At 38.4% G+C, this 27,648-nt stretch overlaps 3 protein-coding genes across 3 annotated transcripts; 2 read left to right on the top strand and 1 right to left on the bottom strand.

Annotated features, from left to right (window-relative positions):
- The first annotated feature begins 557 nt into the window (after positions 1-557).
- On the top strand, positions 558-5,315 carry LOC139740347 (carbohydrate sulfotransferase 11-like). Its single transcript, XM_071650941.1, has 3 exons — positions 558-792; positions 3,728-3,801; positions 4,392-5,315. Exons 1-3 carry the CDS (start codon positions 585-587, stop codon positions 5,313-5,315), a joined length of 1,206 nt encoding a protein of 401 aa, XP_071507042.1. The 5' UTR covers positions 558-584.
- Positions 5,316-9,178: 3,863 nt separating this feature from the next.
- Positions 9,179-15,092, top strand: LOC139740346 (carbohydrate sulfotransferase 11-like). The gene is made up of 3 exons (XM_071650940.1): positions 9,179-9,326; positions 13,474-13,526; positions 14,178-15,092. Exons 1-3 carry the CDS (start codon positions 9,179-9,181, stop codon positions 15,090-15,092), a joined length of 1,116 nt encoding a protein of 371 aa, XP_071507041.1.
- Positions 15,093-19,197: 4,105 nt separating this feature from the next.
- On the bottom strand, positions 19,198-27,433 carry LOC139740325 (myeloid differentiation primary response protein MyD88-like). The gene is made up of 6 exons (XM_071650918.1): positions 26,791-27,433; positions 24,962-25,027; positions 24,307-24,381; positions 23,495-23,672; positions 22,347-22,438; positions 19,198-21,504 (listed from the first exon to the last, which is right to left on the bottom strand). The coding sequence occupies exons 1-6, from the start codon at positions 27,371-27,373 to the stop codon at positions 21,356-21,358; spliced, it is 1,143 nt and encodes a 380-aa protein (XP_071507019.1). The 5' UTR covers positions 27,374-27,433; the 3' UTR covers positions 19,198-21,355.
- Positions 27,434-27,648: the final 215 nt, after the last annotated feature.

Genomic DNA, 27,648 nt, shown 5'->3' with positions numbered 1-27,648 from the left:
GCAAAGGGAATCGAGGAGAGACGGCCGTCAGTGCACTATCATTATATCTCGAGATGGAGTCATCCCTGCTGACTGCAGCAATAAAATGTGCTTCCAGAGCTATGGAGCTGAGAGAGCCTCTTCGAGCCCTCTACCACTAGAATAAGTTGCACCCTTCTGCCTTTCAGCTCAGACGGTATCAGCTTAGAGTTCTTCCTATTCAAGCTCCAGTGGATGCTAGAACAACATCGTGAAGGGTCTTAGGAAAAGGCTATTGTGACTGATCGAGAACCGCGACCGACAACGGACGACTACAACCAGACAATGTAGGCTACGTTCGTACATCGTATAGATGACGGACGGTGAAGTCTGCTGTGGAAGTCAACGGGAAGTTAGTTTCCATGAACACCGCCTATTATACAGTGCAGCTCTATGAACGGGATAACCATACGACTAACACTGTAACTAGTGGTCTGTAGCGGTCACGTTTGAAGGAAGATAGATAAGAGAGCGAGATCATAGGCCCTATATATACTCTCTATAGTATACACGTTTTTGCGAAATGACCCGATCGCTTTCAAAGTAAGGTGACAGCGAATCTTAGTATGGCCGTCACAGCGGCTGAGGCCATCCGTAGCCTGTGGCTGTGTGGAAGTCGACGAATGTCGAAGTGCAATATGTGTGTCTTTGCCATCTTAGTGGTATTCATGGCGTGCTACTTGCTAGTGAGTCGACATGATTCCCGTGTTTTCACAGGCGTCGGATCACCTAAGCACCAGTACGCTTCGATGTCCATGAATACGGAGAGAACAGGTAGGTATATTGAGTGGACAGACAAATCTGTCTGTCCGGAGGAGTTTTGTTGTTTTTGTTTTGTTTTTTTTTTCACTCCGGCACCCCTCCGTTGACGAGGAGGGATTATTAAAGCCAGACGTAGACATTTCCGCGGAACATAATTCCGACGACAAGATATACACGTCCACACCGATCTTTCTGTCAAGTCTATTCGACATGTAGCTTCGAGATTGTGATATGATTTTGTACGTGTACAAGACAGATACTTCCGTTTTGACCGTAAGAAAGTTTGTGTGCCGCCGACTCGTGTAGGATGTACGTCTCCTCTTCCTCCTCCTCCTCCTTCTTCCTCATGTTATTTATAGTACAATTGCCTGAGGTGAGGATTTTTAACTTTTGAGGAGATACACACTTGTACTTAAAAACCACTTTATGAAAATGTGAAAGAGCACACAATTCTAAAAGGAATGCAAAGTTTATTTGATGAAAATCGGGTTTGAAGTGGCTGAGATATCCAGAACAAAGTAAAACAAAATTGTCCTCATAAAAGGCGGGCCCTATACCTTTTATTAGGATTTCTTTGCTTTGGATATCCCAGTCATTTCAGAACAAATTTTCATCAAATAAACTTTGAATTCCTCTAAAAATTATATGCTCTTTCATGTGTAATAAGAGGTTACTAATTGTCTCTTTAAAAAATCGTCATCAAAAGACGTTGGAGGACTTAAGCCCTAGTTACTATATCTCAACCGAAGCTGTACCATCCCTTTTATTTGCCTTCTTCAGTCCTTGAGATTCTTTCAAATATCCAGAGGTTCAAGTTGTGTGTTTGACAACCTTCACTGGGATTTCTAAGCCAATTGACAGTAATTACACATAGCCAAAGCTCAAGGGTATAAAATGAATAGATTTTAACACAAAGAAATGACCCAATGACTTTCTTACTTATACCTCGCATCCTGCGAAAGTCCTTTCAATTCTGTTCATATCATTCGTTCCTATACTCCAGCCTTCCATAGCATTTTCGACACAAGAGGTCAAGTTCCTATACAAACATGTACAAATAGATACATTTTTCATGTCTGTATATTTTAGCTAGCAGGAAACTAAAGAAAAAAATCATTTATAGTTTGCAAGATGAGAATGCCTCGTTCTGGGACAAAACGGCTGCAAAAACAACATCAACAGAGAAGAGAGAATAAAATGAAACAGAGTTTCATTAATTTGTGCTGCGTTATTTTCCGGTGCATATCGTTTCAAAGTCTAATCAAGGTAATGGCTTTGTTATTGTGATTTGACTTTGTGAAATGATTTTTACAACAAAGTGAATGTCAATAAAGGTCGGGGTTTTTGATGAATATAGATTATTATTATCAAGCCTACATCAACCTTGAGTGGTATTCATATTCATTATAGGTTTATGGGGGTTTTTTTCTGCATGGACGACAACATTTCATAGGGATACTTTGGTATCATGATTAACGAGCACTGGAATTTTTATATGAATACTTGTAGCGCAATGCAATTACTTACCAGGATTAGTTTTATTCCATCACACCGTATCTGAACTATGCATCCGAAGCATTTTGTGTGCATGTGTGTGTGTGTGTGTGTGCGTGTGTGTGTAATTATGACTCAATTCAGCTGGCGGTTAGAAGATCAATCCGTGCTCTACAAATACGACAGTCAATTTGCCGAAAACAGTTATTTCAACCATTTTTTTTTAATGATAAGAGAGAAGATAGTGTCGATCGTTTTTAATCATCATTATTTTGCCATGAAAACCGGCTTCCGAGCTCAGAGCTAAAGAAAAGAAATAAAAAGACAAATTCTTTACCTTTGTCTCCGTGTATGATGAAAATGGTAGAAAATTGAACCACACACACACACACGCACACACACAAATACCCACAGATATTAATTTGTATAAACACACACGGACACTTACGATATGTACATACTGACGACCTGGAATGCAATCATAATGTGTAATTGTGTGACAGTGTTCATATTGATTGAAAAAGAAGTATTTTCTGTTCATTTTTTTTCCATATGTAAAACCTTCCCCCTCTTTTGTACATCATGATATAAGTGATCATAATTCATCGTTGTAAGTGTCCCTATAGTGACCATAACTTCATGCTGTGGTGAAACTGATTAGTCCACAACTTCTTTCCCTGCATGTGAGCCTTTCCTAAAATTGAATTATCATATAGATATACACGTGGTTCGAATCTCTGCCACGTGGCTAGACAAAAGTTCCTTTGATTTTGTTTGATTTTAAGCATGTGATAAGAACATTATTTACTTGTCATACATCACCGTATTGCTTGTCATCAATATTAAGTGCATTCACCCTTTGTTTTAGAGTTTACTTTTAAATAAGTAAAACTTTCAAAGTTTCTAGCAAAATTAGGAAGGAATTGCAGAGTTTCATACGTTTCTTGAGAAACAGTGATTTTAGTTACAACCAACGTTTGCGAATAAGATGAGATTTTGATGTTCTGACGTCACAACTCTTCCACTGATTTGTATACAAGAATACGTGTGTACAATTAAAAGAAAACAACGTTGTTGTTTTTTTGTAAAAAGTTTAGCGACTGCAAACCCTCTTCCTATAAGAAATATAAAAGAAATAAATCAGTGTTGATTGGTTGTTACAACAAAGTTACCGTGTCAGAGTTTGCTTGTCAAAAAGTAGATTTAATTCATATTTGTGTGTATTTGGGTGGTAGACTTGTGGAGCAATCAATTCATGACCGTATGTGCAGACCTGCGTGCTTCAAACAATTTCGTGTTAACATGCGAATCTGGAAGGTCCAAATGTGATGCGACGTATTATGGTATTTTGGTACTCGTTTTTACTGGAAACAAACTTACACATGGAATGAAATTGCACTTAACAAAATCCTTACTTAATGAGTTTACAATTCATGCTTTTATATCGTCACAGAACACCGGAAACCGTCTGTTGAAGGAGTATCGGACACACAAGAAGATCATCATAGCTCTGGTTCACTGAAAGAGGTGAGTGAGCGAGTCACAACATTTGATTTTAATAGAATTAATGTCGCAGAAAATAGAAAGAAAGGTAGAAATGTATGCCGTTTCTAGATGTTCTGCCTATGAATGATATTGAGTAGGCCTACTACTGGGACAGTGTAAGCGTCCTGATTGCTGGACTCGTCAGCTCGTGGCCATTTCTCTTATTACCCATCCCATGTCTGTTACGACACTCGGCATATGGTGACTTGTCAACTGTCTAGCCTTTTATCTTCAGGTTACAGAGGAACACTCGGCATGGTGACTTGTCAACTGTCTGGCCTTTTATCTTCAGGTTACAGAGGATTACTTGTTATAGGCAGATATTTCTCATTATTTACACTTACAATTCTTACAAATTGATCACAATTCTTGTGTAAGAACAAAAACGTCACGGAAGAAGAAAATTTGGAGTAATTAATGTTGTTTATTCATTGTGAAATAATCATGAATATACATATACATGTTCAAGACTTAGTGCTTTCCCCGTTCTGTCAAATTCTGTGCTTAACCTTGAAAATGTTGTCATCACTAAAATTCTACGGCAATTTGTCTTTTCTAACGAACTAATGTAGGTCACGGATGAAAAGGAAACACCAGATGACCAACACATCGCGACATTGAAAGAGAGAATCTCGTGGCTCCGAGAGCAGTGCGCCCTCACGGCAAAGTACCGAAAGTCACGAGATGTAGCCGTTTATCCACCCGAGAGTCTCATCGTCAACGAAAAGCACAAAATCCTCTACTGTAACGTGCCAAAGGTAGGATGCACCAGCTGGAAAGCGGTCTTTCTCAAGATGGCAGGCTACGACAAATTTAACATTTCAGCAATGGATCACTTGGGGACAAATAGAAAAGGCAGAATTTACCTCGACTACCTGCATAAGTACACAAATATCAGTCATCGCCGATATATTCTCAAAAACTACGTGAAATTCATGTTCGTTCGTCACCCGTACACGCGGTTACTCTCTGCCTTTCGAAGCAAATTGGCGCCAAACGTTTCGTATTCTTTCCGTTATCGTAATAGGGCAAAGGGGGCTCATGCCCCGTGGATTAGTACATACGGAAAGACGATCATCACAAAATACCGCGGAGCCGAAGAGGGTGCTCGAGTCAGCTCGGACTGGAGAAAGGAATATGACTTGACATTCGCGGAATTCATTCGATTCGTCATAGATCCAGACACAGACTCTTACAATAAACACTGGTCGGATATGTCCTCCATGTGCTTGCCGTGTGACATTGAGTACGACGTCATAGGAAAATACGAAACAATAAGCGCAGATGCGCCATACGTTTTACAACTGGCCAATGTCGCTCCCAACATCAGTTTCCCAACGCCAGCACCGGGGTCCGTTACAAGTAGTTCGAGTCCCGGAACAGCCGAACGCATTTTTCGGAGTGTGCCACGAGATCACCTGTTAAAACTAGCAACACTGTACTCAGAAGATTTCAGACTGTTTCATTATGACCCTTCCTCATATGAACATGATTAACACATTCAGTTCCAGAATCTACATTTCTGTAGTTTAGTGCTATTGTTTCATAGAGAGTGTTATTATGCATTGTTCAAAGAAATCTTTGAAGGCTTCCGTTGCGGTAGAACATTGGGTGGTAGAAGGTTTAATGGTGCACCACGTATTCTTTCTTGGGTATGTTGCCCTGAAAAAGGCCTACCCATTCCCGACGTTTCGGCAAGCATGTTCTTGCCGTTTTCAAGAGAATGCGTTATTGGAGGGAAAATTCGGCTTAAAAACATACTCAAGAAAGAATACGTGGTGCACCTTCTACCACCCTATACATTGTTTATACCGTACTTTATAAGGTAAAATGACATTTTCTCATTTGCCATTATTAATTAATATTTTTTGATGTTACAACAAAAGCTAATCCTTAAATTGATAACACATCTTAGAAGCTAATGCTTCTGTCTCAAAATGTCAAGTTTTGCCATTCCTGACTTTGTGCGAGCTAAATGGATTTTAGCAGTTATGTCTCATCAACCTTTAATATAGAATATGTAGGGAAATTAAGATTTGTCAATCAAACGTGGACATGCTGATAATTTCCGCAGCGTAATTATTTCAGTACTTGACGGATCGATAAGGTGTACCAACTGTATTATGTGAATAATATGATAATACATAAACAACATAAAGGCTCCGCATTATAGAATTCCACTTGATGAAAAACTTGCCACAACAAATGTAACTTCATTACTCTCTGAGTTTGACAAACGAGCTTGCAGTCAGTTAAATGCGGTATGTTAAAGAATCTGTGTTGTTGCAATAACTTCTTGCCGAAATATTGTGCTTGTAAGGGCATACATCGTCACATTCTCCTTAAAAGTGTTTTTTTTTTCAAGTTGTATTTATCAAGTACAGTAAAACCACAAGAAGAGAATGGTAAAGTGTCGTGAAAGTCGAGCGGAAATAGGAAAACGCATGAAATTTTGAATTTTTACATATTATTTTCAAAGGCGTTCGATGACACACTGGGGACAACGAATGAATTAAGTGACTGTACAAGTACCGCCCCCCCCCCCCCCCAAAAAAAAAAAAACACTTATGGATACGTATTTCGTATATTCTACGCCACAAACAGACACAGAAATTGAAATTGCTTTGAAGTGTTGGACTGCATATTACGCAGTAAGCTTCAATTTTAGGAAAATAGCAGAACAATATGCCTAAACAATTCAACTCCTAAACATTTATCTGTAGCACGTAGTTTTGACCGGGATGACGATGTCGGATCTCCTCATGACAACTGCCAACCGAACGACCTGGAGAACAACTTCTGCATCCTCATCATGTCCCCAAACGATCCCAGTGGGTATGGGTAGATTGATTGATTGATGATGATAGTTTTGAATCGAACGATCAAGGCAAATAGGGAAACTGTGTAATGATTGTTTTACCGGTAAAATCCTCCTTTACTTACGAAATATCGTGATGTTTTTACCGATACTACCTCGCCATAATCGATATAGAGTGAGTTGTGATGCCAGATAATGCGGTAAAAACCCTTAATCGGAAAATGCACCGCTATGAAGAAATCACGTTACATCTGTGTTCGTTAAAGGGGAATGATACCCAAATATATTCTTGTATTGAGTTTTTTTGCAGCTATGTCACACATTAGTGAAAGTTTGAGAAAAAAATCGGACAATCCGTTCAATAGATATGAATTTTAACGGTTTTGGTGCAGCCATCGCTTGATGAGTAGACTACTTCGGTTTGTGGCGTCACATTATGAAATATAAAGGGGAAAATACATATTTTCAGTTTCCTAGCGTAATGAAAGAGCACTTGACTTATTTCAGAAAGCAGGGGAAATGATATTACCCTTAAAGGTGAAATCCAATCCAAATATAGATAAGTCTGATAAGAAAGAGTAAAATATTACAGGTTCAACGGTAAAATTTTGATCAAAATCGGGTGAAAAATAACGAAGTTATGACATTTTGAAGTTTCGCTAATTTTTCAGGAAACGGTTCTTGAACAGTCAATATGAATATGCAAATGACAAAGTGAGCATGTCATCCCCTCACAACTTGCTATATATAGTTTGCATATAAAATTTTGAAATTTCCAGTTTTTCATGTAAACACAATCCTGGTACGTGTATCTGATCACTATTCTGAAGTTATTCAACCAGGAATAACGTCATGTTTCAGACATCAGTACAAAAACATTGAATTTTCGTCAGGTTTTTTTTTTTTATTCAATGAATGGAAAATTGATGGTTAGCTGACCCATGGTTAGCTCACTCATTTACATATTCTTATCCACTGTACAAGAACTGTTGTTCAGAAATTAGCACACTTCAATATGTCATTACTTCCTTTTTTATCCGATTTCAGTCAAATTTTTATCGTTTAACTCGTAAGATTTTACTCTTTTTTTATCAGACTAACTTTTATTTGGACTGGATATCCTCTTTAACATAATACTGCATAAGTATCAGTAAAAATATGTCAAGGGAATGTGAACTTTTCGTTAAAAAAAAACAAACTTTTTTTTTTTGAATTGCGATTGTTAATAAAAGACTGTGCTCAAACTTGCTGTTGGGCACTGGCTATTGTAGCACTTTGCAGTGTGTGACCCCATTTCGTTCACCAAGTAATTAATTGTCATTAATGACATGTTGCAGATTTGATCTTACGGAACCCGGTTTGTAATACTGAGACATACACTTCACGTCAGCTCGTATCTATATAGAATTTTAGAAGTTTCATCAAATCGTACATGAGATGATAAGCTTATGGAATGATATTGTTAAGGCGTCCCACCGAATAATGAAGTGACCACATTAATAACTACAAGTATACGTCATAATTGAATTTAAAGCTTATGATGTGTTGATGGTACAGTATTAACTCACAACTCTCCCATTAGTTTGTGCACAATCATGGATTTACAACTCCAACCTCTCCTTTTCTTTTGATATACATGTAAATATTATATATATATATATATATATATACATACATATATACATATATATATATATATATATATATATATATATATACACATATACATGCATAATATATATATACACCACAAATATATATATACATATATATATACATCACACACTCATAAAATAAAGTTATCTAGATCTTGGTATTTGTCAATGTCAATGAAGAAAAGGGGGAGGGGCTGCAGCGCTTCAGCCTCTGGTTCCGCGGCTCAATGAAATTATAAGAGCTAAACTCATTCTAATACATGATCAGAACCTCCAAACACCAAGCGAATCGCTACTCCTTCCCTAGGGCCCCCCCCCCCACCTGCGTTTGTTCCCGATAAAAACAGAGAGAGAGAGAGGGAGAGAGAGAGAGAGAGAGAGAGAGAGAGAGAGGAGGGAAAAATGACACCTCATCACAGCTTCCGACAGAACGAGGAGCCAGTTGTGAGGTCATAGGGTTGTCAGATACATCATACTTCTTTCTGGCGGACCAATAACTGTCAATCACCCCCTGCTGCTGGTGTTTCGCCTCCTAAGATTCAGACCTGTGTGGTTTGTATTCGCAAAGGAGGTATTTTTCTTGCATCCTTACAATCTTTGCACTTCACATGCTGACATCACTTTGACGACAAACAATTTCGTTTTCTGCTGAGAGCTGCTGAAGACAAACCAACACCCCTCCAATTTTTGCAACCGGAAGCTACGGGTGAAACCTCCAGTCGGAATGATACAGGTTGGCCTGTGAAGTAGTGAATCTTGATGACGTTGCGAGATGCCTGACAAACCATTACGTAATCACGAACTACCTGAGAGGACTGGAAACATCACTCCCCGATGTGGTGGTCTTGGCCATGTTATTTTCCATCTCCTCGAAGCGAAACGGACAATGACAAACCGCCTGGTGGACGTGGTCTGCAGGCGTGGTGTGAAGACCCGACAGAAAGCGACCACGGTGTTGATAGTGGTAGTGGCTTGCGTACTACTTGTCATCAGATCTCATGGCAACCTTGGATCTTCCGAACATGATAATATAGGTGAGCAAATCTCTCATTTTGGTCTAAACAATTCCCAGTGTTAACAAACTGTTTACTGTTTGTCGTTTCCACTCTAGCTCTATTCGTCGTTCTATATTGATCGTTGGATCAAGTTGAGCGCTGCATGACTGATGGGTTTCACATTGAAAAGTGTCGAGATTTTACCAGTATTGCACCTATCTAATGAATGAACCCTTGAATATTGTTGATTGAATTATTGAATTGAATTGAATTGAATTGAATTGAACTGCTGAAAGTCACTGCAGAAACCTGCATCTTGATTATTGTTATAAATGTATATGCTATATGAGGAGGAAAAAAACTGCTTATCACAAGTGAATTTCTTAGTGACCCGATAGAACAATGTAGTGAAAAAGATGACACTGAACGAAGAGCAACGAAAGCATTAATCATATACCGTCCATACTGTATCACACACAGAAAATGCTAACAGATGGTAGTTTGGTTATGATGGCTGAATCCAAAACGGTAATGATTTGTTCCGGCTTTTGTTAGATTCAAATTCTCATACTTCAATGTCAATTAGTCAAGTACGCTTTGTGTATACGTCAATGGATTACACCTGATTCACGAAACTGAACATTGACAGATGATACGACAGAGAGGGGGAAAAGTGATTGGGCGACTAACTATTTGGGAAAGTGAATATTGAGATAAAATGTGCCGTCCCTCGAGAAAAGGCGGGTACTTCATGAAAGATGGACTTCCGTTTTTGTCAGGGATGCGGATACTTCCGAACATGACTTTGTCTTGGATATGAGTACTTCCGCTCAAGATGTGTGCCCTTCCGGACTTGTTTAAAGGGTTCGTCTTTAGTTTTGGTTGAGACCTAACTTCATGTTTCTAACATTTTTGATAAGATAATGATAAACCTTTGATGAAATCTGAAAGAACATGTAATTTTAAGAGGAAACCAATTTTATTTGGTGAAAATTGGTTTTGAAATGGCCGAGATATCCAAAACAGTGCAATCCTAATAAAAGGTGGGACCCACCGTTTTATATACAATTGCTTTGTTTTACTATGTTTTCCTCTTTGTTTTCCATTCCTCCTAGAATGGCATGCTTTGCACTATTTCATAAGTGGTTTCATGGTATCTCACAGAAAGTTAAAGGCCCAATCCTCATCTCCACCAATCATATACTATACCAACCCTTTAAAGGGGATGGCTAGTAACTGATCAGTGGGAATCAGTGGGAATGCTGGGGGATGATTGTTCCAATCCTTGTGGGATTCATTTAAGAGTACATTATATATCTATTGTTGTGTGAAAATTATTTGCTTCAGAATGGTATCATATTCAAGTACTGTGCAGTTTAATGTTTCCAGGCTAGCATGCCTGTACAGTAACGGGGTATTAAACTGCACACTGATTGAATATGAGACCGTTCTGAAGCAAATAATTTTCACACAACAGTAGATATAATTATAATGTGCTCTTAAATGAATCCCACAAGAATTGGAACAATCATCCCCCGCATTCCCACTGATCAGTTACTAGCCATCCCCTTTAAGGGCAATCGGTGGAAAATCAAAATTAATGATTACATATCTTGTGACATATAATACATAATTGTTTCATTGTACCATTAGCCATTGCACCCTAAGCCTATTCAACGTATTTGTTTGGTCATTTTTACAATATCGAGTCTGCTCCCTGTGGTGATGCTGAATGCACTGCGGCAATGGAAATAAACTTTTTGATGAGAATATTTAATTTTCATCCTCATGCACTGAACTTCTCAAGCACATTCAGCGATATTACCTGAATCATTTTGAGAAGACTTCCATTCTGTAGATCAAGGCAGCTGTATCAGAAATAAAACAAATCGCATCTATACGTTTGAATACATGGGACACACTGATACTGCCTTGAGCTATTGTCCTGTCAAATGCGATATAAAAGTGAGTCGAATAACAACTTTATACCGAATATCCAATCGTCGTTACTTTAGACAGAATTTGATGCAAGATTGGTTGTTATGAAAGTATTTACCTCTAGAGCCATCTGTCGTTCAGCGCACCTGTCTCAACAGGGGAATCATTTCAGTGCTATTCATTGCATATTGATATATAACTTTGTATCCCGGCAGTGACACGATGAATTTGGAACAACATACACCCGGGCTCCGAAATCCCGACATGGCTATCATGATATACAATAGTTCAAAGCGGATTTTTCTCAAACAGAAAAGCGCATCTCTTTCTTGCGTTTTCGTTGCAGCTTTTATCCTGACTGTTTACGAGTAAATATAACAATAATATTGTTCCGCTCAGGTAATCTACTTTGATTGACTAACTGGTTTTACATCGTCAATCGTAAACGAAGATCGCCATCAAGTCATTCAACAGCGCCCTCTTTGAACCCGAGTCCTGTACTCCTGATGCGGTCCCTTGTCACAAGCACGCTTTATACGCCAGTCCTACTACACTAGTGGGGGGGGGGGGGGGGGGGGGGGGGTTATCCCTTCGTTTAATACTGCAATATCATACCGCAACATTCGTTAACCCAAAAAGTGCATGTTTCCTGTGCTCCATAGTTGCAGCTTTTGCTCAGAGTGTTTATCATAGTTATCAATCCATACCAGTGTCAGTTGTGGATGCTGACAGACACGAAACAGCAGATAAGATTGCTAAATCTACTAGTTATTATGTAAGCCATGTATGTTACCGTGCTGAAGGTATAACACACACGCACACGCATTGACACAAACGAACCCCTTTAAATCAGTACTCTTCTGCTGAAGAAATACTCTAATACTCTAAGCAATTTTGCAGAACACATTCTGAGTTTATATGCAGCGGAGAGATGGTAGTGAGTTCGGTGACCGCTCAACTCGCCCAAACTTTGTATGTGGTATACCCAAGGAGCGCCTAGTACATCCGTGGATATGATTCTGTCTGTTTTTGCATTCACCCTGAACAGATGGCGCGAAAACGGTAGGACGGATCAATCGCCAAGGTGATCAACAGGAAGTTCATACAATTTGCGCACGTAGCGCTGAAGAGCTCATTTTGTGGTTCTTATCAGAAAAAGATAGTTCAGCAAAGTTTTTAAATCAATTTCTCGATAAAGCTTAAAATCATGCATTATTGCCTGGTAATTGATAAGCGATTAGCGTTAAGCGCAACAAAGAGGTCCTAAAAAAAGGTGGAACCCACCTTAATGAGGTCCATTCTGTTTTCTTTCTTTTGGATATTGCAGCCATTTCCAAACAGATTTTAATCAAATAGAATTTGAATTCCTCTCAGAGTAAGTATGATCTTTCATATTTCATAAGTGGTTTGCAATTATTATCTCGCAAAAGGTTAAAATCTGAATTTCCCCATCTCAACCGAAACTATTTCATGCTTGTAACCGTATTTTGGTCTCCTGACTGTAATGTTTTCTCAGAACATGATTTTCATATTTTCATTAATTTTTCCATATTGTAGTTTCTTAACAGATTTCCAATAATCTTTTTTTTCCCATTATGAGTCTTATTCGAATATGTAGAATATCCTGAATGAGTAGAAGGATTTTATGTGTGCGTGTATATGTGTATGTGTTATGTGCGTTTATGTGTGTGAGAAGTTCAATACAACTATAAGATAGGCATCAAATGAAAAACAATGGTATGTTCTCACGAAAAGAAAAATCATTGTCAATTTACTGAGGCGATTCACTGCTCTATATGCTCAGTTCTTCTATTTGCATGGCAAATTATGAAAACTGATTTTGGGGGATCGATGACTCGATAACCTCAACCTTCTCTAACCAAAACGACATCTTTGCTATTAGTAAGTAACTATTAATCTCCTACAACTTGGATGAAAGATAGATGTTTCCAGTGATTCAATAGGAAATTCAGTGGAACAAAAGAAAATTCAGTGGAAATTGAGAGCATGACGTGGGGGAGGGGGGGGGGGGGGGTGGCGTTCTGAATTTTCATGTGACGTCGACCGAAACATTGTAATGCCATACATTCCTCACTAAGCTTTTATGACACTGCTTAATGCTTTGTGTGATAGAGTGTAACACTTGATTACAGAGAGACACTTTGAATACCTTTTTGACATGCTTTTTTCCTCCAAAATAGAGAGTTATAAGATTTACTATAATACATGTCGTTTCTCTCCATTACAGAAACCCTGGACATCGACAGACATGCTGGTTACGGTCCCGTCAGTAGGCCTCCGGTATGCCATTTTATCTTGATTACTATGGAATGAAGGGATACCATGGATTGAATAACACCGAAGGCATGAAAAATATAAGGAGGATAATCATAATCACCGTGGTAACATTGATATCAATGCTAGGTATCATAATCATGACATAGGTAATGTTAATGATTTAAAATGCTATCTGGTATTAATGACGATATTTCAAATATCAAAGACATCAGCAAGTTACTGGTGATGTTGATCATGGTGAACAGAATCCGTCACATTCACGTGCAATAATGTCGTATAGTTGAAATAAGTTGGAACTTAGCAAAAGCAGACAGCCCCCCCCCCCCCGGTTGTGTGATCTTCCCTCTGTTTTTTTTTTAAATGTGTTTTAAACCAGGAGTATAAGTAAAATGTTGGCCTACAAGTCAGAATGAGTGCAAGTCTTCAAACTTAGCAATATGCTATCTTGATTTATCATAAATGAGAGCAACTCTCTCACATTAAAATAATACATGAAGAAATAAAGATCTGGATGTATCCCCTAGGATGATTTTGCTAGAAAATTTGTTCAGAAATAACTGAAACCTCCTCTTGCAAGGGGCTCTATTCATTGTTATTAATCATCCTTGAATGTCGAATGATTTTAACTCTTAATCTTTTGTTGTTGCGTTTCAGGCGAGTCTGAGAGAGCATTCAGTGACGTCACAATCAGCGACAATGCAGAGTAGGGTAAGCCGACTCAGAAGGAAGTGCGAACGGTTGATGAAAACCTCGGATCATAATGACCCTGCCGCAAACCCTCCGCGAGAGCTCATCGTTGACGAGAAGTACCGTCTCATCTACTGCAACGTACCCAAAGTCGGCTGCACCAATTGGAAGGCCGTCTTCCTGAAGCTCGCCGGCATCAACGACCTCCACCTGAGGGCGATTAACCGATTGCCTACCAACACGCGTGGCAAAATATACCTGAACTACTTACACAAGTACACCAATGTTAGTCATCGTCGATTTATGCTTCAAAATTTTACGAAGTTTCTCTTCGTACGCCATCCGTTCTCTCGGATACTCTCGGCGTTTCGCAACAAGCTGGCGCCGAATATCTCAATTCCTTTCACGCTAAATCGTCATCAGGACGTTGACTGGATTTCTACGTATGGTTTGTATATCATAAACAAATATCGTGGGACGGAAGCGGGAAATCGTATCGAAGCAAACTGGCGGACGGAGTATGATTTAAAGTTTTCCGAGTTCGTGCAGTACTTGACCGATAATGACGACGCCATCGTCAACCCGCACTGGATGCCCATCGACACGATGTGCCGGCCATGTGACATAGAATATGACATCGTTGGAAAGTTTGAAACCTTGAACGCGGACGCGGAATATATCTTGCAAATGGCGCACGTTGATCCAAAGGTGAAATACCCGCAACAAGGTGCCAAGAGGACAACTAACAGTTCTTCGGCTGATGTCCTTCAATCATATTACAGTGACATATCTCCTATACAAATTTTCAAGTTACACGAGATTTTCAGACGTGATTTTGAGCTCTTCGATTACTCCTGTAACTTGGTTGGCTCAAAGTGTTGATATACAACCTGAGGATACATCACATAAGAATGCCGGGGAAGAAACGGTGTCTATGCGATAAGCTTAAACTCACTGATTTTAGGGGAGAAATCTACTGAAAAGCTTCAACTTGTGTAAAATAGTCCCTTGTGCATGCCGATGGGGAAGGGGGAAACAGCCAAAACTGATCGAGTTAGACAGATAGAAACACGACATAGAAACACACCTTTTTAAACTAACATACTATAGGAACACGTGCATGAACATCATGCACACAATAGACAGTGCCGTACAAAATACATGAATACATTATTCAGATGAACTTTAGAATACCAGAATTGTGTGGAGCAAGTTTGACGTTTCGCTGTCCATCAGGCCACATGTCTTTGCCATTTTATATGCCATGACAAAACGGACAGACCTGGTGATCGGTGGAGCGGGAGAAGATAAGATATACACGTGTATTAACGAATAATTAACTAAGCAAAAAGGAACATATTGACGGTTAAGAGATCGTATACTAGTAGCTCTGGTTGAGGCCTTACTTCAGGTTTCTAGCTTTTTCCTTCTTTTTTTTGTGAGATAATAAGAAACCCCTGAGAGGTTTCTCATTATCTACTCTCTAAAAAAAATCGAGTGAAAATATTCACTCTTGAAGGAGTGAATACAAAAATGAGTGAATTTAGAGTGAAGTTGGAGTGAATTTCGAGTGAACATGTTCGTTTTCACTCATTTTGGAGTGACCTCAGGGATCACTCGAAGATTTTGGAGTGATCCCTGACGTCACTCTAAAACGAGTGAAAATGAAAATGTTCTCTCAAAATTCACTCCAATTTCACTCTAAATTCACTCTTTTTTGTATTCACTCCTTCAAGAGTGAAAAATTTCACTCGACTTTTTTTAGAGAGTATAGATTACATCCTTGCATTGGTTGTTTCTATCCCTAACTCACATTTTAGAACTATATTGAAGCACTAAAGCTGGGATTTTGTTTCGTCTGCAAATGGTAAATAATGCCTTTAATCTCGGGGGAGAACCAGATTACGAATTTCGACACCACGTAGTTCCTCTTTCGTTTAGGTATAAAGCAAGTCCTTTGTATCCTTATCATGCAACTTCACTTTTATTGCATACAAATCGATTCTAGCGTCTGCATGGTTATGCACAAGTACGCACCTATATGGAAAAGCTTGCTACTTGCGCGGGGTCTACACGTTGTTCCCGAGAGAGAAGTTACATATGTGAGTGTAATAAACCGCCTTATTGCGAAATTCGACTTCCGAAATTCCCTTGTTGTAATCTGCGTATACCAGGCAGATCAGAGTCACGTGGTCCTTCCTTGAATGGAGGCTAATCTGAACCACACACACATGGCACAACATCCGTACACACAGACATACATACGCATGCACTACATAAACACACACACGTCTGCACACATACACACGACACACACATACACACTGAGATATACAAGCGCTTGTACTTGCCTGCAAATGTGGATCACATTTCATACACCTTGGACCTTGGACAAGTTTTGATGTCTTTATTAAATGACTCAATTGTATTTAAATGTAAGTTCCATTCTCCTAGGGCTTCCAAATTTTTATATTCATATTCGTGGTGTAAACGAATAAACTCGGACGTAAAAGAGTATAAGCTCAACTCAATGTTTCGATATGCTACTACAGTAACACTCAGAGATATAAAGTAGGTCTATATAAAATTATATTTCACAGTACAGTGTAGGCTATGTGCGTTATGCAAAAGCTACAAAGTTAACAGAACTACATAATACAAGTGCAAGTTGACTCGTGTTGATTCATGATACGTACCCTCAACATCACTTACTTAGTAATATGTGGCCAAAGAAGGATCAGATATGTGACATACTGTATATATCATGATGATTTTTCTAGGTTTTTTTTCAGATTACTTGGATATGACCACAAAAAACCAACAAAAAAAAATCGAAAAACAGTCCTTCAAATCAATATTCTGCTAGTGACATCAACTGTCAATCACTGCTGAAGTACTGACATGATGGACAAAAGACATTGGGATGTACTTTTCCCTAGACCGAGCGTTACTTGCATGTTTCATTTATGATAAACTAGGGAGATGAGCCCACCTTCCTGGACACACACAAGATTTCACTGGTATGTCAGGGTATTATCAATCGATACGAGTCAACATGCATTTGCATTGCATAGTTCCTTTAACTCATTATCTCTGTCAGACAGTTATCTATGCCACCAATGTGTGCTTGTAATCGGCTTACAGAGGGGATGAGTGTATGCATGACTTCTTTGAAGTGTGTTCTTGTGAGTGTGTTTGTGCATTATGTTATTTTAGTCATAAAGCGATATGTGGTTTGTTTTTAGGCTAGGCACTTAATCCCCATTGTCTGGTCTTCCGGTGGGGACTTTTAAGTTTTCGATGTGTGTATATGTATCCTTGTGAGTGTGCTTGTGCATATTTTATATACATATATATATATATATATATATATATATATATATATATATGACAAAATTTGTATTTATGTCATTTTAGTCATAAAGAGATATTTGGTTTGTTTTTTGGCTAGGCACTAAATCCCCATTGTCTGGTCTTCTGGAAGGGACTGTGACTGCTTACTTATAATCATTTAAAATTGTTCATTAGAGAACACAATCAGAATTGGACTAAACTCACCAAGTCAGAAAGAGCCCCAGTCTCATTTGATGTAACCCTGCAAGTCCTACGTACCAAAATACTCTGGTTTGGTGTTTATCACAATTTTACTATTCATTGTCAGTGATAGATAAGGAAGAGTGAAAACTTAATCTTTCAATTGGCTTTTTTCTTGTTCATACATAATCATTTGTTTCAGTTGCGGAAGTTTCAGAGGCCTCACAAATACTGGTTTGATAAGTGAATCTTCAACTGGAAATTACAGCCGTAACACATGATTCTGTAGTTTAAAGTTCCTGTTTCTTTCACGGCTATTTTTGTAAATTTCTTCCTGTTCTTGTGCAGATTCATGAAGTTAACTAATATTCCATCTAATCTTTCTCCATTATAAGACATGCAGTGAAATTCTGATGTACCAATATAATGACAAGATAAGAATTTCTGAAGCGCTATTCCTCAGAAGTCGATGGGATAAACTGGACTCAGACCAGACTTCTCTTGTGGGACCATTTGGCTATCATGGTTACTTTAGACATGACACAAAGATTTGCTGTAACTTCACACATTGACATCGGAACACATCAGCACACAAAACACTTACAAAAACAACAAGGAAAAGTAGAAATTACGCCGTGCGTAATATATGTCCCCGCCGGAAGTAGCATTTTGTAGCAAAATGTACAATACAGGTCAAAAATCAAGGTCAAAGGTCAAAAAAGTCAAAGGTCAAAATTCTGTGTACAAGTTTTGAAGCCCTCACCTAGTGCCATCACATAAAGCAAACGGAATCGAAATCGGGTTAGAAATGGCGAAGGAGTACCATTTTGTAGCCATGCAATGTACAATATAGGTCAAAAATCAAGGTCAAAGGTCAAAGAAGTCAAAGGTCAAAATTCTGTGTAGAAGTTTTGAAGCCCTCACCTAGTGCCATCACATAAAGCAAACAGAATCGAAATTGGGTTAGAAATGGCGAAGGAGTAGCATTTTATAGCAAAATGTACAATACAGGTCAAAAAATCAAGGTCAAAGGTCAACGAAGTCAAAGGTCAAAATTCTGTGTAGAAGTTTTGAAGCCCTCAACTAGTGCCATCACATAAAGCAAATGGAATCGAAATCGGGTTAGAAATGGCGAAGGAGTAGCATTTTGTAGCAAAATGTACAATATAGGTCAAAGGTCAAGGTCAAAGGTCACAACTGAAATTCTGTGTAGAAGTTTCAAAGCTCCCATGTAGTGCTCTCATATAAAGCAAACAGAATCAAAATCGGCTCATAAATGACAGAGAAGTAGCAAATTGAACATTTTGATCACACACAGACGCACACACGGACACACGGACGGACACACGGACACACACACGTACGGAGCCCGTTTCATAGTCCCCTGCTCGAACTCGTTCGGCGGGGACAACAAATTGCAATCAAAAATTGGTCCATTTGATTTCATGAAAACTTTTGTTCTGTATGAACTTTGATAGAAATGAGATACTGTACAATGTTGCATTAAACAGTTCACCAAATTCGTAGCATGGATTTACAAAATTACAATATCAGACATTCACCAACAACAGCAGTACAAGAAATGGTTGGTTTGTACAGACCATCATACTGCAACTTGACTGCAAAGCACAACAATGGAATACCAGGTAATAAAAAAGGCACACTTTGGTAAACTTTCCAGTAGCTCCACTTCTACAAAGAAAAATAGAATGAAGAAGAACTGATGATTACCATTGTCAAATTCTGAATCGGGTCTCTGATTGTAAAGTAATCACACACATATCGGTCCCTACTTGCTAAAATTTTACCAACGTGAAGTCATATCTAAATACATTGTACATGGAACAGTCAGAAACCAATAATGTGTATATTACCCGGACACGGTCTAGTAAAGAATGCATAAAATGGATGTCTTATAGCAAGTCCACTGGGAGCTAAATGGAGAAAACACATTAGACTGTTTAACTTGGCAAGAAAACCTACTCCTCAAGTCTTGTATCCATTAAGGTGAAGAGGAGCTGATTGTTTTGACACTCAATAATACTTGACTGAATTTAACTTGTGAATTGAAAGATAATTAAATCATCATCCTCTTCCAGAAAATAATAGATTACATCCTCTACAGTGAATCTTGATCTTGAGGAAGTGCACAAGGTATTAAATGATTGTCATGGTGACCACTATCAATTCTAAGGGGAGAGACTAAAATGATCAAACCAAAACCTACACTGCATATACATATATAACTGTACATTTCAGGAAGTCAACTATTCCTATAATATTTATTTCTAAATAAATACATAAAAACAACATGCCTACATACACAGAACAGAGGCATCCATCACTTTTCATGCTTGAGAAATATTGAAAAGAAAAACTACAGAAATAGAATTTCTACTCTTGGTGCAGTTTTCTTACAACAGGTGGTTCCAATTCTAGTATGAATCTAACGGTGATTTACGGACGATGTCTAGATCAAATATTTAATAAAAGTTATCACACAGTTGATTTGCTCTCTACATAGCCGGAAAATTACTGCCATCACCACAATATATGTGATACAAACTTTAGATAATACTACTTTCTGGGTGAGAAACATTGAATATTTACAAACTTCCTCTGGAAATAAATGAGGTGCATCTTAAGTTCCATTAAAACAATCTCTAAAAATATGATTTCATTGCCTGTTTCAAGCAATGTTTCATGCAACCATCTGTACAGTTGCTTTCACGAAAAAAAAAAATTCACGTATGGTTGCAGACTTTTCTTAAAAACAAATGGCAAGATCAATTTTCCAAGTTTGTATGATTGTCTTTTTTGTTTTGCTTTGCATTTAAAGGTAAATTTATTCCTCTTTATATGTTAAAGATGAGATGACAGGAGAACAACTGTTCAGTTGATTTTGGTCCAGTAACAAGGAAAATATCTGTAGTATTACTGATGTATGAAAGAAAGTGTACTAACAATGAAGTCTCTCTTGGGTGACTAAATTTGACTAAATTTGTTGAACCAAATTGTTACTAACCTTTATTACCTTAGGTGAAATCATGAATGCTGTATTACTTTTAGTGCATTACATAACTTTATTACATCATTGACATTTTGTGTTGTCATATATTGTCATTTTTTGCCATTAATACATTGTATTATATTCTTAAATCATCACTATGGAGCATACACTCTACAAGTTTCTGCTTTTTAGTAGGTTCCTCATATTACACATTATTCATAACTGCTTATAGATTTGTTTATTTCCATCTCAATGACTACTTTCTCTTGTACTCCTCTTTTGGAATAGAATGGAATGCAAACTTGAATGAAATGAGGAATATGGAACAACAAATGAATTTAAAAGAAAAAAGCTACCAGATTTTACAACATGTCCAACACCAAGACTAAGAGAAATATGATGTACACTCTAAACCATACCAGCTGAGAGAAGAGTGTCTACACTGTGATGGAGTGCTTGCTCGATGGAGGTCAGGTGCGTTCGGCCTAGCTACATGCTGCAGAGGTCGTGAGTTCATGTCTTCAAGGGGTGGCCATGGTCCTCAGGGGGTGGCCATGATCCTCAGGGGGTGGCTATGGTCCTTAGGGGGTGGCCATGGTCTTCAGGGGGTCCTCATGGCCCTACGCAGGCGATCCCATAGCCAGGGGAGGAGGTCGGACTTGGTGAAGTCACACATCGTGATGTGGCGGATGATGTTTGGTGGTGTGCACGGCTTTACCATTATTGGGATTATTCGCTTGCACATCGCACCTGGAATAACAGAAGGAAGTACACCACTTAACACTTAAACTTGAAATTCTACCACAGCACAACAAATTGATCTTAGTGATCACTCAGAATCAATGTGTGAAATCTTGAGAGACAAATATGTTACATTCACTACCAAGAGCAGCAAACAAAGCTACACTGCATACTGCAGTTATTTATGATTTACCTAATCAACATTGTGCATCACCTTTATACATTTGTCATGAAACAAACATCATGTCAGATTACAAGTTTAATGGAAAGCCTTATTTGCTCATTTCTGCTGTCTTTACAATATTTAACAGCAGTCAAGTAAAATAACACTCATGAGTCATGTGATATCTACATTTATCTGTTAAACAATATATTGGAACTGATTGACAAATTTCCCTACATCAACGTAAATAAATAGCAGGTAAATGAAATAAGCGTCAGTGTTTTAGTCGTACAGTAGCCATGATAAAAAATCATACATACTTGGGCAGCATTCAACCCTTTCTTTTTCATCAAATGAGTATGACAAATCTATTCACTCACATACATGTATACACACTTCTTGAAGAATTCAATAATCATTTAAACTAGAATTTGTAATCGCTTTGTGGAAGTATGTCAGATACTGCAGCCAAGATTTTTTTTTTTACATTCTTTACAGTACATCTACCTTTAATGTGTAAAGTATAAGAATGAATCAACCATGATTGTGCTAAATGACAATAATAAAGGGAAAACAAATTAAAAAGTTATTGCACCTGCCACATTAAAAGATTTATGTACTTTCAGCCCAAAAAAAAATTGTCTGTGCAATCAGGCAACTGCAACATATTTTGGGATGAAAACTCTACCTGGTGAGAGTGACACTGCAACTTTGGTTTGGAAGTCACATCCTCTACTGAGGAGGAACTCTGGGGAGAGAATTACCAGCATCTTACGGCACCTTGGTGGAAGACAGGAAATCATCAAAAAGGATTTATTAGGAAATTAAAAATGTTAAGACATTTGATATCTCCTCAGTACCGCTCTATTCATTCAAAACACCATGTAAATTATTGCATTCATCTCATCGCCTCGTCAGGAAGACAAAACACTGACTACTGTATTCAACATCAGACACTCAACTCTCCCAAAACATTATTACAACTCTTTCACACTACATATAAAACAGGTTACCAATCAAATGACATGTTTAAACATGGACATTGTGCTCCTGTGTACAGTCATCACTTCTAAGCAAAGAGGTGAACATTACGCAGACAAAGTGCGGTAATAACGTAACTGAAGATATAGTTTAAAAAATGAAATTAGCCATAAATGCGGTAATTCTCATTTCTTTCTTTCTTTGATTTGTTGTGCTGGAGTGCTGTTGAAAAGTTATAATCTTGCATGCATAGATATATATTATACTAGAGTGAGCCTCCCATAGCCAAAAACCTCTTCACAGACAGCTGCAGTCATACTGTGCAGGATTATAGTGACACATGAGAGAGTAGACAGAATCACAATATGGTTACAAAGAGACATCATTCCCTACCAGCAAATCTGACTTGCACACAGAAACTTTACCACCCTGACCCTGTCACAATTTCCATATCTAGCTCTACAAACACCCCACCCTCTTTTCACTATGAATGGTCTGACGTTTCATACACAACCCTGGGCTCAATAATGTCCACCTAAATTCCAGATATACTTTGAAAGATGGTAGGTTTTCATTCAAATGAAGTTTTTTAATTGCTCTACTTAATGAGAATTTAAACTGATTATTCTGCAGTACTTGACAAGTTGGTAAATGAACTTTTTTTTTTAAGAGGCTATTGTTGAAACTTCTTTTAGAGCAATATCCAGGAAAAATGTGTACCCTTGGTCTGCATGCTGTATTTACAATTTTCACAGCGCCAATTGGATAGATCATCATGCACAATAAATCACAAATATCTTTACATGTACTTGCTTTCTAATCTATAAAGGATATGAAGATGATTAGATAGGTCACCTATTCTCGATAATTTCGGCCGTGACAGTTTCGTAAGAGCCTCCTGGCACCAAGTTGCGGATGTCGATGCAAAGCTTGAAGTTGTGTGGAGGACCCTCGAGCTCTTGAATCAAAGTCTGGACAAAACTGTAGTCAGTCTCCGCAAAGCACACGTAGGCATCAAAGGTTTCCAGGGGACCTTCAGAGGAGAGAAAGTAAAGCCACATACTTCTGTAATACACTCCCAAACCGTAAACATTCGCGACATGAAACTCTCACAAATTGCCACTGGCATTCAATGCATTTCGTTAAAAAAAATCTTTCATAGGCATTTTATTTTTGTAAACACTGACTCCTCATGAAATTTGTGAAAGTTTCATGCACATGAAAACCCCTGGTTTTACAGTAGATTCTTTCTTATTGCCAGTAAGAAACAGAAAGGAGTTTAGGATGTCAGACGAGTGCTTCACAATGTCCAGTACTATGCAATGCTGCCTAAAAACATGAATATTTGGTACACATGGGGCGTGTCTCTTTATACACAGTGAGACTGATGATGAAGTGGATAATCTATCAGTCACAATTGATTTATTATTTCAAAAGGATATCACGCATACAGTTTTCTGTTTATTGTAACCCACACTCAAAGATATTTCTTTTTCTTTGATAAGCAAGATGTGAAGAATGCAGAGTGGATAATTTCTTATTTTGTGTGTGATTATCCAAAGGGGAAAAATCAGTCAATGATATATATCAGACAAGGACTAGTTTAATCGACAGATTAGGAAAAAGGGAGATGATAACATGCCATGGAATGCCAAGTGTGTTCTTACCAGAAGGATCATCTCCCATCGTGATCCCCCTCAGCTGCTGCATAGCTGTCTGTGCATTGAGGGATCCACCGCTTACTGTGTGGTAGAGAAGAGCAATACAAACACGTCACAAGAAATTCAAATGATGTAAAAAAAACCCTTCATTCTGTTCTAAGGCATCTCTCTAATTCTTTGATAGACCAGGGAGGTGGGAACCACCCCCTGGATGGACCTATCATCTGGAATAGGCACATTCAACAAGTCATTCAAGACTCATGAAAGCTGGTCAGGGAGAGCTTTTGATTGAAAGAACTCCAAGTGTAATGTTCCTCTAATATTGTCCACAAAGTACAAAATGATATATGACTGTTGTCTCTCTGTCTTCTGGTAGACACTATAAATCTTCTTTTCTAGCATCTCCATTGTTTGGTAAGTTTTGTTATAGATTAACATAATAAAGACATTTTTTTTTAATCCTACAGAATAATCTTGTCAGTCTAGAATGTGGCCATAGTACACAAACATAGATTTCCAACACAATACAACAGAAATGTAATTTGCCATAAAAAAAAAAAGAGAGAGATGGAAAGCGACAAGCTAGGACACTACAGGATGAGAATTTTCCTCAGATTCCATTTACTTTCCTCTGTAGTTTCAATGAGAGATGTGAGGATACCTTCTGGTACTTGCACTGGAGTCTGAGCTTGAGCTTGTCTTTCCCTCCACCGTCTGCAATCAACGGCTGCATGTGATCAAATCAAGAGACAGAAGAAAAGCTGGTTATAACTGTACAGCATTGCTAAGATGAATTCATGAGTAGAGAAATCGACAGCAACCCTTTTGCCATACATTATCATTCCTGAGAAAAGGGCTGCAGGGGGGGGGGGGGGGGGTACGTGGCACCCCCATTCCCACATACTTTTTGTTCCCTTTAGCCCATTGAGGATGAGCCCCGAGTATACTCAGGCAAATGCCTGAGGGAAATGTGTGTTGCAGGGAAATGTGTGTTGCAGCAAAATCAGCCCATCCTCAAAGAGTTAAAGAAAAATGAAGAAAAAAAAACAAAAGAAAATACATGACTTTCCATAGCTTCTTCATCCTGAAATTCTTCTCATTAAAGACATAAAGGACCATTTGTACATGAAACAAAAACCCAGCATTAGTGCTGTCAAATAGTTCTAAACTGTGAGTTAGGAATACAAACAACCACTGTAAAAATTTGAATCAGTAAAATCAATGTTAAGTTTTGTTAAATATACAAAATGATAACAAGTGTTAGAATAAAAATGTTTCCAGACTAAACTGTCTACAGTTACAGTTTATTAAGAAAAATACTGATATCTCCTTAAATATTTTAGGCTTTATTGCAAATTCTTATATGATAGGATGTTTTGAGATGCAACTGACCTACATATGTTCATCACATGTAATAACTTGAAAATTTTTTTAATCACTGCTGCCAATGGTAAATAATACCTTTAAGGGGGGGGGGGGTTGTTTAGCATTTTTACTCCTTGCTCCAACCATAACCAAGAGCACTACTCCTGAATAAAATCATTATAATCATAAATATCATCCTTGAAGCATTTGATTGATTTCATTCAAACTTTCACTAAAATTAGCTCACATGTAACTAATAATCTGTTGAGGACGAGTCCAGAGTATACTCAGGCAAGCATCTATAGGAAATGCGTGTTGTAGCAAAATCAACCGTCCTCAAAAAGGTTAAAGCAAAAAGTATTTCAGCCATTTTTGATTCAGAGTATCAAATTACCTGGTGGAAGCATTCCTCAGTTGGTACTAATCTGCCTTACAATTATAATATAAGATCTCAAGTTTGAGGTCTAGAATGACTGATGCTTTGTGATCTCATGATACCTCCTCTTTTAAAAAGAGAAAAACTGTCCCTGGAGTACCTGTATGAAGGTCACTCTTCACCCACTTGATTTCACTTCACTTCTAGCATTGAAGCTTGAATCAGGTGAAGTGTCAGTCTCATAGTCACTACTGGAATGACAAGTACACCACTGTATATGCCATATATTTAGGGCGTCTTTTCTTTCTGTGTGTGAATCTGGACCTCCCGACAATTTTGTAAGAGGTTAAATTTGCAATTGTGGAGTACAGTAATAAACGGAGAAGTGTATGCGTGCATGTGACATTCATGTCGGGATCAGAGTTAATATTTTCACATGCTTTTAAATTCACAAATAGCACCCGACTGGCAAAATTTACAATATTAAAAACCTCACAAAATATTTGGTTTATACAGTTTCCACTTGTGAATCACCCAAGATAACTCACATCAGTAGACTAGTCTGCAAATTTTAATCTGTATCAACCTGGTACTTTGCGCCTTTATAACGGATTTGAAGACCCCAAACTGGCACAAGAAAGTGCCAGAAAATTCGGGTAAGTAATGATTCCCCTTTTCACAGACTGGGACAATATTAAACACTCAGTGCAGTGATACAAACGTGTACTGTAATTCGCATTCAGTCTCACCTAAAGAATCGGGCAACGCATCAAGTACATCTGGCCTATCAATGATGTCTAGGATATCAAGAAGTCTTCCGACTGTACTGTCTGACTTCGTGCTCCATTCTGACATGACTGTAGCCACTGGGTCATCTTTCAATTGGAAGTTCAGAATGTCCAGTTGGTAATTGAAGCCCATTTCCTCGGCCATGTCTTCCCAGTTTTTCGATCCATATTTTGGGGGAGTCAGGAACTGAGACAATATCCTTCTCGTTTGTCTACCTATGGCGATTGCAGGGATACTCCTGTCGATCACAGGGCGTTTTTCATCAGTTTTGGCAGAAGTTTGGTAGCTCCCAGGGCCAGCCATGCTACTCGACTTCAGGACCGAGCTTGTTTTATCGTCACACGCAGGCGACGATACCATGTGCTGAGAGTGGGACGCTGCAGATGCACACGAAACCGAAGAGAGTTCCGCTATGACACTCATTTGATCCCGGTTGCTAGACGTGCTTTCATCTTTGTCACAGAAATGAATCGTTGGTATGGCGCTGTCGTCATTCCCTTTCTTTTCTATGTAAACTCGTGCGGTTAAATCCTTGTTACTCATCGTAAAAATAGCTGTTTACAGATCCGGTCTAATGCGTGTGACGATTTCCTGATTTGCAGCTCTTTGGTTGTCGCCGCTCATCACGTACACAGGCGTTTTCATGGGGTGGCTATAACTACCCTATATGGCATATCTTTCATGCATTCACACGCAATACACTGGTTTACGATACGAAAATCGATACGTAAAAAATGGGTCTTGTACTTCCTGGATTTCTGCTAGTCTAGATTCCAAACTCTTCAAATAAAAGATGTTTGGATCAAACAGTGGAGTTT

This window comes from Diadema antillarum, unplaced genomic scaffold, assembly GCF_040938485.1.
Source record: "Diadema antillarum isolate AM-2024a unplaced genomic scaffold, OU_Dant_1.0 seq00000847_RagTag, whole genome shotgun sequence".
NCBI classification, from domain to species: domain Eukaryota; kingdom Metazoa; phylum Echinodermata; class Echinoidea; order Diadematoida; family Diadematidae; genus Diadema; species Diadema antillarum.
The sequence above is the reverse complement of the archived record's forward strand: the minus strand, read 5'-3'. Positions and strand labels throughout refer to the sequence as shown.